Here is an 18,305-nt window from a genome sequence, read left to right on the forward strand (position 1 = left end):
AAGAATAGAATACCGCTTCTGATTTGGACCGAATAACCAGATAGAGATCTCTAAATCTCTGAAGATGTGCAAATAAACAATTGTAATTGCAAGAGTAGCAAGTCCAAAGAATGCTGGATTAATATCAAGCACTATGGGAAGAATGACAAACATTCTGTGATTACAGAGATCTTTCGTCTCCCTAGTATTCTAAAGAACATCAGCTTATGCACAGCCATACTGCCCTGTTTACCAACTCCCAGTAACCTCTGATGAAAAAAAGATGTTCCCCCCTAAAGAAAATTGGCAAAAACCATCTGGCGGTATAACCATAGCCACAAGGGAGGCTTTTCAATAGCAGAAAAACACCCGACTTTTTCACCTTCAGCCCAATTGTTTCGGAGAATCATCATAGCCTTTCCCTTTTCCCCTTAACATGTCCCCAAAGCTACCCCTCATGATTCGCTGGAACCGTGTGTCATCTTGTTGGGTCGATGGGCTGGGCTGCTGAGAGGCCACAAGCTCTGGTCCTCCACCCTCTTTCTTTCCACGAAGGCTACCCTCGCCAAAGAAGCTACTCACAGAGGATGCAATGCCAAGATGAGCTCCCATCACCTTGCTGATGCTTTCAAATGTTCCTCCTGACCTCTCCTTCATTATAATCTCCAACGCTTCCTTGTGTGCAGGATCGAGAGAATCTGGGTCTTTTAGCAGGTTTTGTATGGCAGGTAAGAGGAAATCTCGGATGCTGGTTGCAGGAAGATCTGTGGTAAGAAAGAAAAATAATCACATTGTAGAAAATATAGTGCATCAAGTAGCCTTGACAATAACAAAATGGTCCGATTGCTTATTACAACTACCTAGTCTCACATCATTGATTAAAACTTACATATCACAAGTTGTAAAATTGTATTGTTCAGTCAAAACCACAATTTCATTGGATTTCATTTCCCATAACAAGGATGTAAAAATAAATAAACGTAGAACAGCAAGAGAAGTGCATTATCAGAAAAAAGCTGCCAGCATTCTCCATCTAACTCCAACTAGCAAGACACCTCTGTTTCCCCAAGCATGCAAGTGGTCAGTTCTGGGTCAATGCAATGAGAATTAAGAGTGCATGTAGATCACTGACTGGTGTGTTTTGGCCTAGCGGCAAGATATGATGGCACATCTACATGCCCAAGGCATCTTCCAGTAAGCAACCAAAAAGACCATTTGGAATCAAAGCAAACTGACATTATTCAATAGGCTAACATCTGAAAGGGGATTAGTCCATCCAACTGGAGCATTGCAGCAGGATTATGTATCTTACAGGTCAGGAAAGTGGGGCATAAAGATTTTTTATTTTCCATAAGCAAACGAAGAAATTAAAAACCATGAACAATGTATAAGTGGAACACCAAAGCAAAATCTTCAAGCAATGTTACAGGTAATGTTAACTTAATCAAGAAAATGAGACAATGTCATTTAGTCCAGTGAAAATAATTAAAAAAGACATAGAAACAAAGTGATGTAATTATGGATCTCAGATCACATTAATAGGCAACCAAGTATAGATTCAATCTATGAATACAACAAATGAACGTGAAAGGCAATATCATTGGAGGAATCAACCTTAGCCAGATACAAAACTAAGAAAAAAATAATAATGGGATTGCATATTATGGATGATTCAAAAACGAGCCTTGCTAGGTGCTGCAGACACAAAGTTGTTAAGAAAAAGAAGAAAAGAAAGAAAAAGGCATGGTTTTGAAATCAAGGATTCAAGTATTGGTATGTTTCCCTGTTGTATCGAACCAGATTGGTGAAGGACTAGCACTTGGAAAGACACACCTAGGTACCTGTTTCTTGGCAAACTGGGCTAAACCGAGGGATGCTACTTGATACTGACTGAAACTGAGCAGTACTGAGAGGCACCTGCTGATAAGGTACTGGCACAGACTGATACCAAGTCAAACAGGGTGAAAGACTTATCTTTTTTCCTTCTGGTACTGATTCATACCAGTCTGCACTGGTATCACATGACTTTAACCTGATCCATACAGTTCCCCATGCCAAGATTTTGCTTGAGACATTTTATTTCAAATATTTTTGTTAAAATCAATCCCATTAATATATTAAAGAGAATATTGAGCAAGTACCAAATACTTTTGCTATGCTCAGCATCTCTTAATAGTCCGTTGAATTCAGTCAAAAAGTATTTGCATCAGGTAGAAAAATATGAAAAGAAAACATCATCAAATCAAAATATAATAGTTAATCATATTTGGAGGCATAATTAAGTATACAACCATTCCAGTCAAGGTATGGTCAATAAACAATAAACCTTAAATGACACAAAACAGACATCATCCTTCTTTTCTAGAGAAGAAAAAAAAAAGAAATCCACAAAGGAAATTACACCAAAGGAAGGAAATTTAATGGATCCACATATCTCGTCTGTCTGAAGTTCAAGTTTATTAATCCTTGGCCACAGGCCACCAATCTCCATTAGTGGCTAAATTATCAAATGATGTTAGATCTTTTTCCCCTTGCAACTTCCATCCAATTGCAAGTGCTCCATTTAACAAGTCCTTATCCGACATACCACTATTGACCTCTGGTCTCATGACAAGAACATGATTTACAGTTCTTTGTTATAACAATATAATATCAATGCAAAACTAGTCCCTTCACAACATTCAATGTAGTAACTCTCAATGTTAACCTTTATATTCTTGTCTCTTACAGGATTCATATTCACAAAGCACTATTGGCCACTACAGTTGACTTGTCATATAGTCCTGGTAAGAATAATAACATTACCATAAATCTCCATGCAAGTACATGTTTACTTATTCTATATCCATTTGCCTTATCAATAGATTATTGATAACAAAAACATATCTGACATTTATAATACACATTCACATTAAATTTGCATTCTTACTTGAGGGCGAGTCAATGCACAATGGGAGAGGCTTGGCCTGGCCACAACAATCCAGGGACCTGGCCCTTACACATGAAGAAGTCCAACCAACAAGGATTATTTTAAATTTGAATACATTTGGTTTGAGGTGTCTCTGGTCAATATTCAGCAGGATACTATCCTATTTTGTGTCCCAGCATCTTCAGGAACCACAAGAAAGGTGTAATTGCTTGACTAGCAGCTAACCAACCGCTAGAAAACTCCTCATTTTGAAAGAAATGGCCAGCCATGATTGTCATAAAAGAGGGCAGAACTGGTTTAAGAAGGTGACCCGGTTAAAAGTTTCAATTAGAGTTATGGATTCTGAAAGTATCAAATCCCCTATGCTCCTCCCTCAATTTCTTCTCTCCTTCTTCAAGCTTCCTGCTATCTCTATTATTAAACAGCAAAAACAGAATCCAGACAAGAGATACTTTACTTTTATATTGCAAAATCTTCATTTAAAGATTCCTTTTCCTCTTGAAGATGCATTGCAAATATATCATGGATGCATTGCCTATCTGATATCTAGGCTAGGCTAAAGCAATTTGTTGGTCATAAGCTCTTGATCCAAGATGGGAAAGGAGAAGAAGAAGAAGATGAAGAAGCAGCAGCAGAACAAGAAAGAAACCCTTAAGTCAGGCCAATTTTTTCAAGCCCAAACTGTGCCAACCAAATGGTTATTTGGCATTGTACAGAAAAGAGGCTAGGTTGAGCAGGGTGTGCGCTAGCTCAACACAATCTGCATTCCTGGGTACAATTGGAATCTTAATCCTACCAACAGGAGATAAATGGTCAGTCTTTAAATTTGAGGACAGATACTGCTTATCATGATATTGTAAAACAAAAGATCATGTATTTTCAAGGTCTCTTACTTATGCATCAATTGGACAAAAAATGGGCAGTGAAAATAAAAGCTAGTCTGCTAATGTATATTGTAGGCCACCAAAATTGAGAAGCCAAATCATTGACAATGATCTAGGCATCTTAACCCATGTAGAAACTAAAATCCTACAGATTTTGGAATCATTCATTATTTAGACTACATGTCAAATTAAAAAAATTGCAATTGTGCTTGTAAAATTGTCTATCATCAGCTTACTTGATGCATAAAAATTTTCCAAAACATTCTGGTATGCAGTTCTAAGATTTTATATGCTGTAGCCCAAAAAGTTTAGCTCAGCTGGAGGTCCTGGATATGAACGTGGGTGGTGGCATCCTCTCCATATATCTCAAAAAATGTCAGTCATGTTTAAAGTGTGACATTTCAATATAAATGTTTGACATTGATTTTATACTGACAATATAAAGCATCGATTCTACAAGAAAGATACTAGCACGACAGTGAATGGTAACTAGAGATAAACATGAGAGTGTCATATCAGTAATACTACTGTACAGACAAAAGAAATGAAAGAAAAGTATTAATCTGCCAGGCAAACCTGTAGCATCCAAAGCACGGATTGCTTCACAAAATGCATTTGTTCTCTCACGGCGGCGCATAACATCATTTCCAGGAGATGGCATGCCTGTAAGCTGAAAAATCTTTGACAAAAGATGTATAAAATGTCAAAGAAACAAAAGATAAGAATATTTGAACATACAAAAACATATTTGATTTTTTTTCGAGTATCAAGGATATATTCTTGTAGCCTATCAGTTGTATGCGGTACTGCCACCACTAATGCACGAATAACAGAAATAGCAGCTTCATGTGATCCATCTTCAAGAAAAGCATCCATTTGTATGCGTATCTTGTCAACAATCTAACAAATAAGAAGTTTAGTTAGCACATATTAGGACATATTTAAATATTAAGGTAGTATTTCAAAGCAACTTGCTTAGTACCATGTCATTTTTGAAATGCTGGGCAACAGCTCCAAATGCATCAATACTCGCATATTTTACATTTAAATTTTGATCAGAACCGAGAGTGACAAGCGCAGGCAATACATGAGTTGAAGCAACTTTAATATCAATGTAAGGTACCTATTGATGGAATAACATAGTTGTGAGAACATAAGATAATTCATATAGAACAAACAGTTTGGTTTGATTGGTGTGACAGCAAACATACAAGGACTTTCAACAGAGCTGCAGCATTGGTCTTCATGTTCACATTGGAGCTCACGACCATTTCCCATAAAATATTAAAAATAATTCCATGATGCTCCTCAAATGTACTGCATTAAAATCATTGTCAGTTTGATCCAACAATAATATTGATCACTTAAGAGAATGGCAACAATCTTCTATAATGCTGGGTATTTCAAAAGATACCAACCAAAGGAAGCGAACTGCATCAATGAGCTCACTAGTGCGATACATAGACCAAGAACCTTCACTCATTGTGTTATGCACTAGCAGTTTTCGCAAGTATTCTGATAGTTGTTCATGACTGGCAGGAGCACCCAAAATACCTGACAGTAACAGTGGAAGTACACACATGATAGCAAGTCTCTCTGCCGCGGCAGTTTTAGGTCGTAAGCCTGTGATCAAGCAAGATGAGTGAATTTTTTGATAATGAAATGATGATAAGATCTCTAAGAGATTGTTCCTGATACCTTTTATTCTAGATTGGATGGCAGAAGGGAAAAATGTCAAGTCAGCACTATCACTGTCCCCAACAGCTACCAAGAAAACTGGCAACATTATGTGCACAAGATAATGTTCCCCAAACCGTTCAGAAACATCCAAAAGGTACTGCACATATCATACCAAAATAAGAAATGGACCATGATAAGTGAATTCATTCATAGGCAGACTTGGATGAATATTGAGTGCACTAGTGTGAATGAGCATTTAATATACACATTTACCTTTGTGATTCGAGTTCTTAGATTGTCTTCCTTACTGGGTAAGAGGCAAGCAAGTTGAATCAAATCAGGAAGACATTCGATGTGCATCCAATCAAATGCAGGCCAGTCTACATGACCCCTACCCAAGCAAAGTTAAAACTTATGTTTGTTAAGAGTTCAGAAATCAGAGAAACCTGAAAGAAAGGGCTACACTATACTATTCAATAACGATATGTTCCAAAACTTGGAACAAGCTAAGACACCTCAGGTGATGAAAAGAACTCACCCTGCATATAAGTGAAGCAAGGAAGCAGAGAAAAAGGATTTTCCATTCTCTGAACTTGTAAGAGACTCAATTGCAGAAGTAAAAGGACAAGTTGCAATAGATTTCTCATGAACAAATGGAAGCAATTCCATCAACATCCGCAGCAGCACATCAATATTCCAGCGCTCTCGTTCTCCCAGAACACGAAGATAAGAATCTACAGAACCTTCAACCCCCGAAAGAGGTGGACAACGCTGAAATTATTCAAAGACATATCAGCAAGCAATTCAGAAACAAGCCAGTGTTAAAGGGCGGGAAAATGCTACATAAACAGCACATGTACCTGAGCAGAACCTAAGATGTGGGAGAGAAGGACTCGTAGGATATGGTCCAATTTACCTCCCCATTTTATTACTGCAGGAACAAGTTCTTTAAGTGTAGTATCAACGACCACTCCTGAAGGATCGCAGACCAACTGGAACATCAGCTCCTCAACCTATTAAACAAACAGATCCATTTCAGATTGACCTTTCAAATGGAATTGTTATATTTTTCAACAGGAAGTAAGCCTCCACGCCATCATGAAGCCATGTGTTCCAGCCTGTTATATAGCTTACATTTCAGCCAAATCTGTGAAGTCAATTTTCTGCTCCATGATTGCCTCTGAGCATTAGTGAGGCTGACCTTAAAATATTTGTCAATGTTTGGGAAGAGTGGGAGCAGCAATGCCAGGTTACGAGCCGCAGCCTCTCGCACAACTGTGGCAGAATCTTCAATTAGTTGTTGCACAATGGATAGAATGAGAGAATCCCGAATCTCAGGCCGAACGAATTCTGCCAGCTCCCCACATGACTGGGCGACTAGTAGCCGTCGCTCTTCATATGTATGATTTATCTGCAGATATACTCATATTACGTAATGGTGCTTCAACGATAATATATTAGGTAAATAGACTAAACAGTTTAAACAAACAATATGAGCACCTGTTCCCAGCACTGGGGAAGAAGCTCTGTTTCAGTTCTCATCTCTCCGACATTCTTAGCTAGGCTTACACAGGCCTGGAAAAAAGAAGGAAAAAAATTAAGTGAGCAATAATGAGCTACTCCACTACTTCTGATACATGGCCCGGCAATATATAATGCAAAAGGCATTACGGCCTGCCCATAATTCTGACAGCTTTATAAGGAACTTACATCCATTATAATTCGTCTCTGCTGTTCATCTGGTCGTTTAATTAGATTAAACAATGTGTGAGTTAGAGAATCTCTCACACTGCTATCTGGATGACGTTCAATTGCACACATGATCAGTGGAAGAAGCTCCTGTAGGCATATGACATTTGTTAATAGAAAATTAATGCATTACAAGAAGAACAGAGACGAGAGAAGGGAAATCCAATAAAACCTCACGGTGGTTGATCAGAACATAAGGTACAATCTTCGGCAAAGCATCTGAAAGTATCTGGATGGTCTCCAAAGCCTGTCTCAAGTAATCACATTTTTATTTAAATTGATCCCATATATGTATATGTGGAAAAAGAAGACCCTGAAGAAGAAAACTACATGCTTCCAGGCTCTTACCATCTTATCAGAAGTTCTTTCCCTCTTAGGACTCTCTGTCTTTTGAACAAACCCTCTATCTTCAGCTGGTGAATCGGAAATGTGATTGTGGAGATTCTGTCGATTTTCAGTAAGTAAATTACCATTACAAGAAATTGTCAAGGAATCAGAAATTGCATCATTGGGCTTAATTCTGTCTTCAGGAGTACTTCTGTCTTCTTCAGAAGTACATTCAGCATTCTTGACATATGATCCAAATACCGACTCAATGGGATTAGACGATAAGGCTACTTCATTAGCCCCAACAACTTTTTCTTCTGGCTGTGTATCCTCGCTCTCTGAATTTCCTGTGGATGTCTTTAAGTTTTCTATTTCACTATGCGAGGATTTCATTTCTTCCTTAGATTTATCAATTGAAAGAGATTGTCTCCTTTCACTTTCTCCAGTCCACCCTCTACTAGCTCGGGCCCCTTCTATGTGCATCTTTAGTGCAGTGATCTCAGCTCTGCAGTCATTGAGTTCCTTTCTCTGAAGATCCAAAGACTGCTTCAGACCTTGAACCTTCAAAGTAAGTTAATGTATAAATTTTTCATGTATTCATGTAATTAGTTTGACAGATAAGAATATAACAACTAATTAGTGAGAAATACCAGAGTTTCTCTGTCCTTTAAATCCTTTTGGGCAGCTTCCAAGGACTTTGTTAGAACTACAATCTGGCCATCAGTGAATTCCTTGTTTCTAAGCAAGGAGGTTTTTTCATTATTAAGCCTCTCATTTTCTTTCAATAGTGATTCATTTTCTTGGAGAATGGACATCTTCTCCTGCAGAAAACAGCCATTTGCAAAAAATACAGATAAATTATGGCATTTCTTCATTTGTGCATCTCATCCATGTATGCAATAAAGTTTATACATAGTTACTCGAAACAAACGATAACAATCTTGCAACGGTTAAGAATTTTTGCCCTCAACCAATAGTAGATAGATAAGGATCAACAAAATTGACTCTAAGAGACACATGATAAATTCTTGTAAATTGCATTAAAATAATGACCTTATATAGACTGCCTCAAGGTTTTCAGCACCACCCATACCAATTCCTAACTAGTTCAGTGTCGGTATGGTCAAGTTCTTGGTACCGATACTCAATACAAATGGGCATACTGAGTATCAAATCTCTACTAGTATCAATTCTCTACCAGTATAAGTCAATATGCCTGGTACAGACCAGTACAGTCTGCTACTAAAAGCCATGGATTGCCTAAAAATTTGTTGTGTATCAGAAATGAGAGATTAATTAAATATGTGAAACTATGAGAGACTTCAAGTAGAACTTTGTTCACTAATTCATGCTTAAAATCGAAAAGATATCCATCATTTGAACATAAAAGCCATACTGAGCAGACTGTTATTAAAGATCCTGGTAAGTTACCTAAATTGGAAGCATCAATGGAAGTGGATTTGGACCATGGTATGCTGAGCTGGCCCATACCGGCCGGTTCAACACGTACCATACCAGTCCAGGCTCTGACCGGTACGGTTCGGCCGTGGAAAACGGTACACAGCCCATACCAACAGAAACCAGCCGGAGCTGGAGAAGAAGAAGAGAAGGAGAGAGCAAGCGGGGGAAGGAGGGAGAAGGAGAAGCCTCCGCCACTAGTAGAGGGCCTCAAGGGGCCGGCGAAGGCTGCGAGGGCGCGGCCAAACAAGGATGCGGCCGCGGCAAAAAATTTGAGATTTTTTAAGTGAAGTCGACAACTCGTTTGCCGACTTCACTTAAAAATCTCCAAATTAAAACTGTTTCGAAAGAAATAGGAGACTCGGCCGCGGCCTTGGCCTCCGCCGTGCCCCCGTGGCCTCTGCCGGCCCTCCATTGGCGGCGAAGGCCTCTCCTTCTCCCTCCCCCGTTCGCTCTCTCTTTCACCTCGTCTTCTCCGGCTCCGGCTCTCGGTACGGGCCCAGTACCGAAACGGTACCAAGAATCCACAGAATTTGATCTAGATCCATTCCATCTCAATATTGGGCCTTACTTTTATTCAAAACCTAAAGAGAGGTAGAGGCTTTTTAGTTTCTTAGGTTTTAGGAAAGTATAATTTACAAAAAGGGAATTTCGTAGTTTTCTGTTAACATGTTTAGTAAGATGCCAATCAGGATTTAGGTAAAACAAGAATCTCACAAAACTTAAAAATAGGACTTTATAAAATATCTGGGACCTGTGTCTTCCTTATGATCTTGAACCCCATCTTAGAAACCAAATATTTATCATCCAATCACATCATCCCATCATCTTCTTGTACCCTCTTCCTCCCCTCCTTAAAGCATCCTTTTTTCCTCCTCTTCTCTTCTCTCTCCATCCAACCCCTCCTCTCTCACCTCTCCTCTGCCCTTCTTCCCATCCACCTGGCAACCCTTACTCTTCTGCCCTTCATCCCTCTCACATTTTCTTCTATCTTCTCTTCAAGCCACCTTTGTCTCCTCCAATTTCTCAACATCCTCAAATACCTCACATCTTGTACCTCTCCTATGAAATTCAGATTTAGAACTGAAATCTGAAATCTAATATATAAAAAGAGCTAATAACAACCTTCTTGTTTAGATTAAAAAAGGCCAGAACCAGATCTAAAGCACATTCATATTGTGTAGTCCTAACTTTGAAATGTAGATATGATGTGACTAGAACTGCATTGAGATTAGGAATTCAATTAGCATAGCTGGCATACTGAGAAGGATTCTCCTTCTTGTATAAAGAATAGTACAATATTTTTTAGTTGGGCTGTGGGGCTAATTTAGTCTAGTGGTGAAGCTAATAGTAAGTCACTGAAGATTCTCAGATTTCTGCCCTAATAGTAAGTCACTGAAGCAAGGATTCTCAGGTTTCTGGCATGAGGTATGCAGAATCTAATGATGATGTTTTCCATCAAATATTTGTTGCAATATTACTAAATTTGTTCAGCATGTTAGTTGGATTTAAAATAAAGTCAGAAACCTCTTAATTGATGTTATATTTTATGAAGTTGATCCTCCACGAGGTTACGTGGAAATCCATGACATGTAAAAGTTGAATTACTTACAGGATAGGTTTAGCGATGTTGGGCTTTATTATTTTGATGTATCGATGCTAAATATATACTTGATTTATATAATATTGTTTTTATTAAATTTCAAAGAAAAAAATTTCCTTTTTATTATCGTTATGAGCTATGACATCATGTATCAATGTTTTGACTACTGGTTGAAGAGTGGACCAATGACCCAGCCACTGAAACAGGTGATCAGGGACAAGTTTCAGAACATCTTTGTATGCTCTACAAATAAGAGATCATAAGTAATGGTAGGCCCTCACGCATGACAACACAACAATTGGATATAATAAAAAGAATGCCAGCAATTTTCAGAAAATATAAATCACTCAAAGAAAATTTCAACTTGCAAGGCTCAGAATATTCTCAAGGCGTACCTCAGCAGCCTCTGAGGTAGAAGAAAGGTACTGATAATAGTAACGGCGCAAAGCATCAGATACACAAGCTGAACTGTTTGTCCAGACATCAAGGTTTTGATCCGTAACCTGCAGTATAACATGATCAGATGAATGCTGCATCAGGATTTTGTGCAATCAAAGAAAGAAAGAGAAGAATAAATAGATCCAAGTGAAATTCCTTGCTACAAACTTAAAAATCTTGGTCAAACACAAAAAAAAAAACTATAAACTTGATTGCCTCTGTACTTTCATGAACAATTACTGCAGTAACTTTGTACAAATTTATCAAAATTGATGACAAACTACCAGTTTTGTGATAAATATCCAAACTTTCGGTGAACCATATTGTCAAATTAACTTGAGGAACAAGTGTCATAGTGTCACTATAATGCACTGAATCAAGATTCGTTGTCTTGGTACCAGATCTTGTACTGATACCATTCTATTATTATATCGTATGCCTGGTATAGGGGCAATTCGGCATACTGACACTCAGTACACCCCCCCCCCCCCTCCTACCATATTGGTTTAGTACCGGTAGGGCATGAATGGTATGCACCAGTACGACAAACTATGCACTAAATCCTATATACATAACTATTGCTTTACAAAACCTACCCAACATAACCACATAACAGGGAATAAAGCATGCATCCCTGATGCCTCCAAAACATTCATGGTGGATCAAAGGCCAAGAGTTCACCTAGTTAAGCTGAAAGCATGTATCATACATGTTCATGAAAAATTGTTCAATGGCATAATAGAAAACAAATAGGTGGCTGCAAATCAACATATGCTTTTCTCTGTTGATGAAAAGATGAGCAATTCTGCCTATATAGCAGTATTCCATTTATAATGGAGAAGGACAGGAATCATAGAAATGACGCTCAAATTAGATAAATAGCACCAAATGCAAACTCCATTGTTGTATGACTATCACACAAATACTTGGCTTTGGTGTTGATGTAGAAGACAAAATAGTGCTTCTTGCTCAAATGAGTTAAAGGACAAGAAATTGGCACAAGTTATATACAAAATGTCAAACCTAGGAATTGTTAGGCTGCTGACCAGCTGATGATATTGAATACGTTCTTGCACAGCTTTGCGGTTATTAGGATAAAGCTTAAGATGAAGCTCCATCAATACATCATCAGTGTTCCTATGAAAATGACACACAAGACAGATCATGTTGAAGTGTATTGCATCAACAAGATGTGACTTAGGGAAAGGAGAAAACCTTGAGTCCCATAGTCAGTGAAACCAGTCATGAAAATATTACCAAACCCTACTTTCTGTACAAAGAAGAAAGAGTTCTTACTGCCAAACATTAATAACAAAAAAAAAAAATAACAATGACCACCTTCGAGGTGATTGATTCTACTCTCACTCGTAACGTGTGAGCATGAAGTTGTCAATTCTTTTTGCATCACAATAATCATCCACCTCATCCATGTAAGCTCTTTCTATCTCTAAAGAGGGATTAAAGCCATCCACCCATTCCCTAGCTTTCCATGCCAATCAAAGTCATCAATTAAGTTTTATCTCTTTTAGAATTATAGCTGTCAAATTGAACCCTCTAGTCTGCTTAATGTGAGTCAAACTCATTAACCCTGATATCCTTCCTTTTATATGGGATGACAAATATTCATTGATTCCCCATTATTATCAAGCAAGAATGGCGGAAAACATGACAATCTATCACTTAATTTTTGAGAGGTATATGCCCTGCCTAATTTTCAATAAAAATAGATACCTATGTTTTAGATGGATCAATAAAAGATCAGTTTGCCATCCAATGATAGGACACAAAATGAAACTACCATCTGAAATGAAGAGACACGCCTATGTTTGCTGCAAAACTGCAAGCCCATGCAAAGATCCAGTATAATCAGTCCTGCCTGGCACTTGTGTTTATTAATCTAGAGAAAAGATTGTAATAGATCAGTAGTGGTAGCGGTGGTAGAATAGATAGAGCGTAGTAACACACTCAGAGAAGCTAATTTTTCCACAAAATCTTGGATCAATCAATGAAGGGTAATTTTGTACTTGACTTACTCGACATTGTATTGCCTATTGAAAATTATATGGTTGAATCAGCAAATATTATCTCTACATTTTTTTTAGGGATTGGAGTAGTGAATTGGATGCATCGTTGTGAGGGAAACTCGTGTTCACATGTGCACTTGTAGGTTGATACTCAGATCAATACTTGATCGAAGATGCAGATGACATTATTCAAAAGAATCTTCTAGGCAAAACATCAGTATAAAGGGTATGAGGAATCCTACAATGACAAAAAAACAAAGGAATGAGAATTATTGAAAATGAATCTATGAAAAGGAAATGCTATGAGGATATCTGGGTTCACAAGTAGACCTACAAATTAATTTTGTCTTGCATGGTATGTCATCTGCTATGGTGTATTTCACTTTCTTCTTTTTTTTTGACGGTTGGTTTATTTCATACTCCTGCTTGTGGATCGAGCATTTTGATGCTATGCGGTAAATATTTTCTACTTTTTTCTGAATGTAAGCCCTCATAGCTTTGGCTGCAAAACTCTCATGCGTGCATTACATATATTCAGTAACATATTTGTTCATGCACTTATATGAAGATATGAAGTTAAAAAGACAACTAAAATGTACCTTGTATCGACTATTACTTCTCAATCCATTATTAAAAGTTTCAGTTAGTTGATATATCTACGTGTACATAGAGAGAGTGTAACAGAAATTGTATGAGATTAATTACCACATAAGAAGTTAAATCCTTTGTGATGTAGCATGTGAAACAGGATATTTAATATATTCCTTATTTGCTCAGTGCAACAATTTTTCCATAAAACTGAGTCATGATAGAACTCACCATAGCATGTGTTTTTAGTTGAGCTTATCTTATACATAAATGTCTAACAATAGTTAAAAAATCATGCATAAATACTACCAACCTCCTCAATAAACGTCATGGCAGTAAGACGGTACCCAGCAAAAAGCAGGTACTCCTTCACAGCACAATTTAGGTCTCTACGTTCAGTGTCTTTTAGTGGGCCTAAAGAAGAAAAAGTGATCTCTCTCTTATCCTGTTGGTTTTTAGGACCATCAGCTACAGAGACATCCGAATGTAGTTCTGCAACCAAAAAAGAAGTTTGGCATCAATCTAATATTGCAAAGGAAATAAATTTGTCCAAGTAAAAATCACAGGAATGCCTCAGAACGTAATTGATTGCTGATAATAGATCTTGACCATACATAACACTAAGTTAGGACACATTTTCCTCGCCACCACAATTTTATGCACTTCCGGCACCTCATCAACTAAAATTGGCCAAAACCAATCTATATTGTGAAAGCATAAGTGATACAACCACGCAAGCAAATGCTATGTTTTGAGAGAGAAAGTAAACTTCTCACTTTAAAGGCGCGCCATTTAAAGGTATAGTTTTTTCTTTTTTTTTCAATTGGAGTCAAATATATAAGAATGTCTGCCACATATAAATTTATGTGAGAGAGACATAACATTAGCATGAGAGGTGTCTTCTCTCATCCCACCATCTCCTTCATGATAACATCTCACAATCATAGTTTACTTGATTTTTGATAGTTTGCATGAAATAGTGATGTACCATTGCTTTCATCAGGATGGAACTCCCTCTGTTTTTGCAACTCTGCCTTCAGTCTTGACAAATCTTCTTGGGCTAAACGAAGCTCATATTCACTGATCGCCAATTTTTCTTCTACAGCTACTTTCTCTTCTAGCAAACTTTGTGGATCTGCAACTGGAACAGGATAGACAAAAATCAATGATCAAAGTTCTTTACATCTGTCACGAACCCATAATTGTTCATAAAACAACTTTGACTACAAACAATTGAAGAAACATGTAACTTATATTTAAAAAATGATGAAAAGAAAAATATTGATGTGGCAATGTGGTTCTTCTAGGTTTATAAAATTGTAATTTAACCATACCATATCAAAAAGAACATTGTAACACAATTTATCAAATAGCCAATGCGGCCCTCAGCTGTGGACTTAGCCTCTCAACCAAGTGGTTGCCTAGGTGTCAAGGTACTTGCCTTGGCAATGGACTTGGTACACTGTTGATCCTGATTCAACTTTGTACTGTTTGATAAATTAACATTCCAGTATGCCATAAGATTTACATAGTGAGTGCTTCTAAAATCTATAAAAAAGTTTCGCATAGATCTTTAAGCTTTGTCCCTCTTCTTCTTGAGCATTTTTCCTCGCATATGCACTCTTTCCCTTGTGCATGTAGTTTAGGGTCCCATGAATCTTTATGTTGAGTACTAACTAACTTTTAATAATTTTTTCATATATTTGTAGCTAGCACTTTAGGGGGGCATAATTTTAACTCTAGGAGTCTGTTTGAGACAAAACTTTTTGAAATATGTAGGAGAACATCCCCAAGATATTGGAGATGAACTAATGAAATTCTCTCATTCTTTTCTCCCTATTTTATTTCTTGCTAATGAAACCCGTGCTTAAGATCTACCCTATCCAGGTTTGAGGACTGCTTCTATGATTATGGAGTCAGTCAGGTATTGAGGTCTATCTTATTCTCTTGTTTCCTAAGATAAATGTAAATTGGATCAACATTCTTGTGTAGTTTCCAGTATCAAGGTTCAATCTACATTAATCATAATAAAATCATATGATGTCTATCAACAAGAGCATCAAATATATATCATCTTCAACAAGTTCTTGGAAATAGTCTAAGACGAGAAGCTCCAAAAGCACCCCCAAAAAAAAAACAAATAAAGACAGCGAGTCATGGAGCAAGATGCCGGCAACTTAATGTGAGATTTCTAGCCTAGAGAGTCAGGTGAAAGATCTCGATGCATTTTTAAGCAGTGTTTGATTTAGGCTATATGGTCGGACAATATGAAACTGATGGCTGATGGAACGTGCAACAAAACTACAAAGGTCTCAAGCCTCTTGATAAGATTATCCAGAGAAGCCTAGACTTTTTCAAGAAAAGAAAATATAATGAAGACAAGCAGATTAGAACAAATACCCACATAAGACAAAAGCAAGAGAAAATTGTGACAGGAAAGACCTCAAGATCTACCTTGAATGATATGAAAATAGATTTAGAGATCCAATGTGTAGAGAATTGTGCGATTTCTTTGTATAAAAAGCACAGATAAACATCGGGGAAAAAGTCTATCAGTAATGTCCAGTGCTCATGTTCATTTCCTCTAAATTGGCGATCCAATGTCGACTAGCTCAATCTTCAGGTATAAAAAAAAAATAAAGAAAAGAAAAGTGATTCGCGCCGCAAATCATAACAAGAAATTGCTGAAACAGATCAAGATCCAGAAATTGTATCAAGAAGCGGACAAGTAACTGACTCGATACAGCGACAAGAAAAGCGAACCAAGATTCAACCCTGGATACATCGACAAGAAAAGAGACAAGAGGAGCGATAGGCAAACGGGGAAGAGACGAAGAGAAGAGATCTAGGAGGAGGAAGAAGGAGAGGAGGGTAATGATACCTCGGAGGGCGTTGAAGCGGGCGATCTGGTCGGGGGGGAAGTGGGCGGGATCAGAGAAGAACTCCCGGAGGCGGATGGCCTGGTCCTGGCGACCGTCCTCGAGGAGCTCGTGGAGGAGCTCGAACGCGGTGAGCAAATACTTCTCCTGCAGCAGGAAATTCACCACGCAGTTGCACAGCGACGACCGTTCCACGTCCATCGCCCGCGACGACGGATCCATCATCGCAACAACCGATGACGACGCCCTTCTTCCTCCTCCTCCTTCTCCCCTCCTCTCTCCGCGGCGTGGCTGGTTGATGATTTGATCTTTCCAAGCTAATTAAGAGGCGAGGCCGCTGTTCTTGGTCCGATCCCCAGCATCTGGAAGTCGTTCTTGCCCCTGTTTCCTTCCTCCCACCCAAGTTAGATCTGATCTGGTTGGACGAGAGATTAGAGGGGTTTAGTCTACGTCACACGGAGGACGTTTCTTGTGGAGGGGTCGGTGCCTGGGTAAACGTGGAACAACCGTGATATATTTCGTGGCATTTCCAGTTCTGCCAGCTCGGATTTTTTTTTTTTACCACTACTCACCTACCCACTTGCACGTGAGAAGGAAAAGGAAAACCTGGTGAAACCAGGATCATGGGTTGCACCTTCCGCTTAAATTCTGAGCGAATAAAACACGGAGATCCTCCAGGCTCCAGGTAACTTCTAGGGACCGTAAAATCTGACCCTCCGTCTTCCCAAGAAATAAATGTGTAGGTTCACGTTTAGCTCCATGGACTCGAGGGATCACCATTTGTCATCCAGTTGGAACCAGCCGGCTCTTGATAGTCCTTTTAATTGTTTTTTTTTTCTGATGTATTAGGTCCGGTAATTAGAGAGAGAGAGAGAATGGTGTGATGGAAGCAATACTTGACACTCCAACCACTGCGTTCTCATACGTAAACCGAGGCAGTCGGCTTCGATTTTGACCAAAGGGTGGCCAGCCATGGAGAACAACCGCACGCATCGACAAAAACTGATAGCTCCAGCAATCGATAGCTCTTACCGTCCGCAGTCACGATATCATCATATCCTGCATCTCATTAGTACACTCTGTCACCACATGGATAGGCACCCACACCACGGTTGTACCACTGGCCATCATTGCATGCTATGCCAGTACACGTAACGATAAATTGGCTACGCTATTTTTCTCATGGAATCCACACTCTTCTAAAATCTTTTCCTTTCATAATGTTCTTTCGTTGTGCTGACTTAGGCATTAGAGGGTCTCCGCCGAAAATCCTCTAGCAAGTGGGCTTTTTGTAGACCACCCAGCAAAGGAGTCCACCGTTCAATGCCTCAACCATTTTGCTCGGCCGTCTACCACCAACTTTAGAGTCGTTCGAACTGTGCTCCTATCTCAGTTTGAATACGGCGGCAGCATGGATATGGTTATATTTTACCTAGTTTTACCTTTAAAGTTAATGGTTGTTATATAATATAAATTTATTATGATAATATCTTTAAAGTTCTCATCACAAAGTAAATTTTGATTTAGCTATTTGCAATCTTAACATACAATGTTTCTTTTGATTTTTAGTTTTATGTACGATTAATGAGCCATAGCTTAATTGGATTGGTGCAAGGGCATGGCTTTAAAAATAAAATAAATAGATAGAATATAAATTTTTATTTTCAAACCTGGTTTGATAGGATTTTCTCTCTTTACATGAACCCCCCAAAAAAATTCAATATGGATGCTCTCTCTCTCTCTCTCTCTCTCTCTCTCTCTCTCTCT

General features: G+C 38.4%; 1 protein-coding gene across 3 annotated transcripts; it reads right to left on the reverse strand.

Annotated features, from left to right (window-relative positions):
* Positions 1–55: 55 nt before the first annotated feature.
* Positions 56–16,993, reverse strand: LOC103721557 (RAB11-binding protein RELCH homolog). 3 transcript variants are annotated; one of them, XM_008811824.4, is made up of 20 exons: positions 16,541–16,991; positions 14,648–14,800; positions 13,973–14,151; positions 11,005–11,112; positions 8,199–8,369; positions 7,570–8,109; positions 7,394–7,468; positions 7,183–7,311; positions 6,973–7,047; positions 6,674–6,883; positions 6,333–6,485; positions 6,011–6,243; positions 5,746–5,863; positions 5,491–5,629; positions 5,211–5,415; positions 5,004–5,109; positions 4,775–4,915; positions 4,569–4,692; positions 4,369–4,485; positions 56–743 (listed from the first exon to the last, which is right to left on the reverse strand). In XM_008811824.4, the coding sequence occupies exons 1-20, from the start codon at positions 16,761–16,763 to the stop codon at positions 364–366; spliced, it is 3,579 nt and encodes a 1,192-aa protein (XP_008810046.2). In that variant the 5' UTR covers positions 16,764–16,991; the 3' UTR covers positions 56–363. The 3 variants fall into 3 exon arrangements, with proteins under 3 accessions (XP_008810046.2, XP_008810045.2, XP_038981739.1); XM_008811823.4 differs by having other exon boundaries at positions 5,211–5,629; positions 16,541–16,993; XM_039125811.1 differs by lacking the exons at positions 13,973–14,151; positions 14,648–14,800; positions 16,541–16,991 and adding an exon at positions 12,071–12,159 and having other exon boundaries at positions 5,211–5,629.
* Positions 16,994–18,305: the final 1,312 nt, after the last annotated feature.

The sequence above is a fragment of the Phoenix dactylifera genome, chromosome 4 (assembly GCF_009389715.1).
Source record: "Phoenix dactylifera cultivar Barhee BC4 chromosome 4, palm_55x_up_171113_PBpolish2nd_filt_p, whole genome shotgun sequence".
NCBI lineage: Eukaryota > Viridiplantae > Streptophyta > Magnoliopsida > Arecales > Arecaceae > Phoenix > Phoenix dactylifera.

Coding starts and splice junctions, on each gene's coding strand:
- LOC103721557 (XM_008811823.4), bottom strand. CDS start 16,763: ATGATGGATCCGTCGTCGCGGGCGATGGACGTGGAACGGTCGTCGCTG. Junction 6,486..6,673: donor ACATTGACAAATATTTTAAG/GTCAGCCTCACT, acceptor TTTGTTTAATAG/GTTGAGGAGCTGATGTTCCA. Junction 5,630..5,745: donor TAAGAACTCGAATCACAAAG/GTAAATGTGTAT, acceptor TGATATGTGCAG/TACCTTTTGGATGTTTCTGA.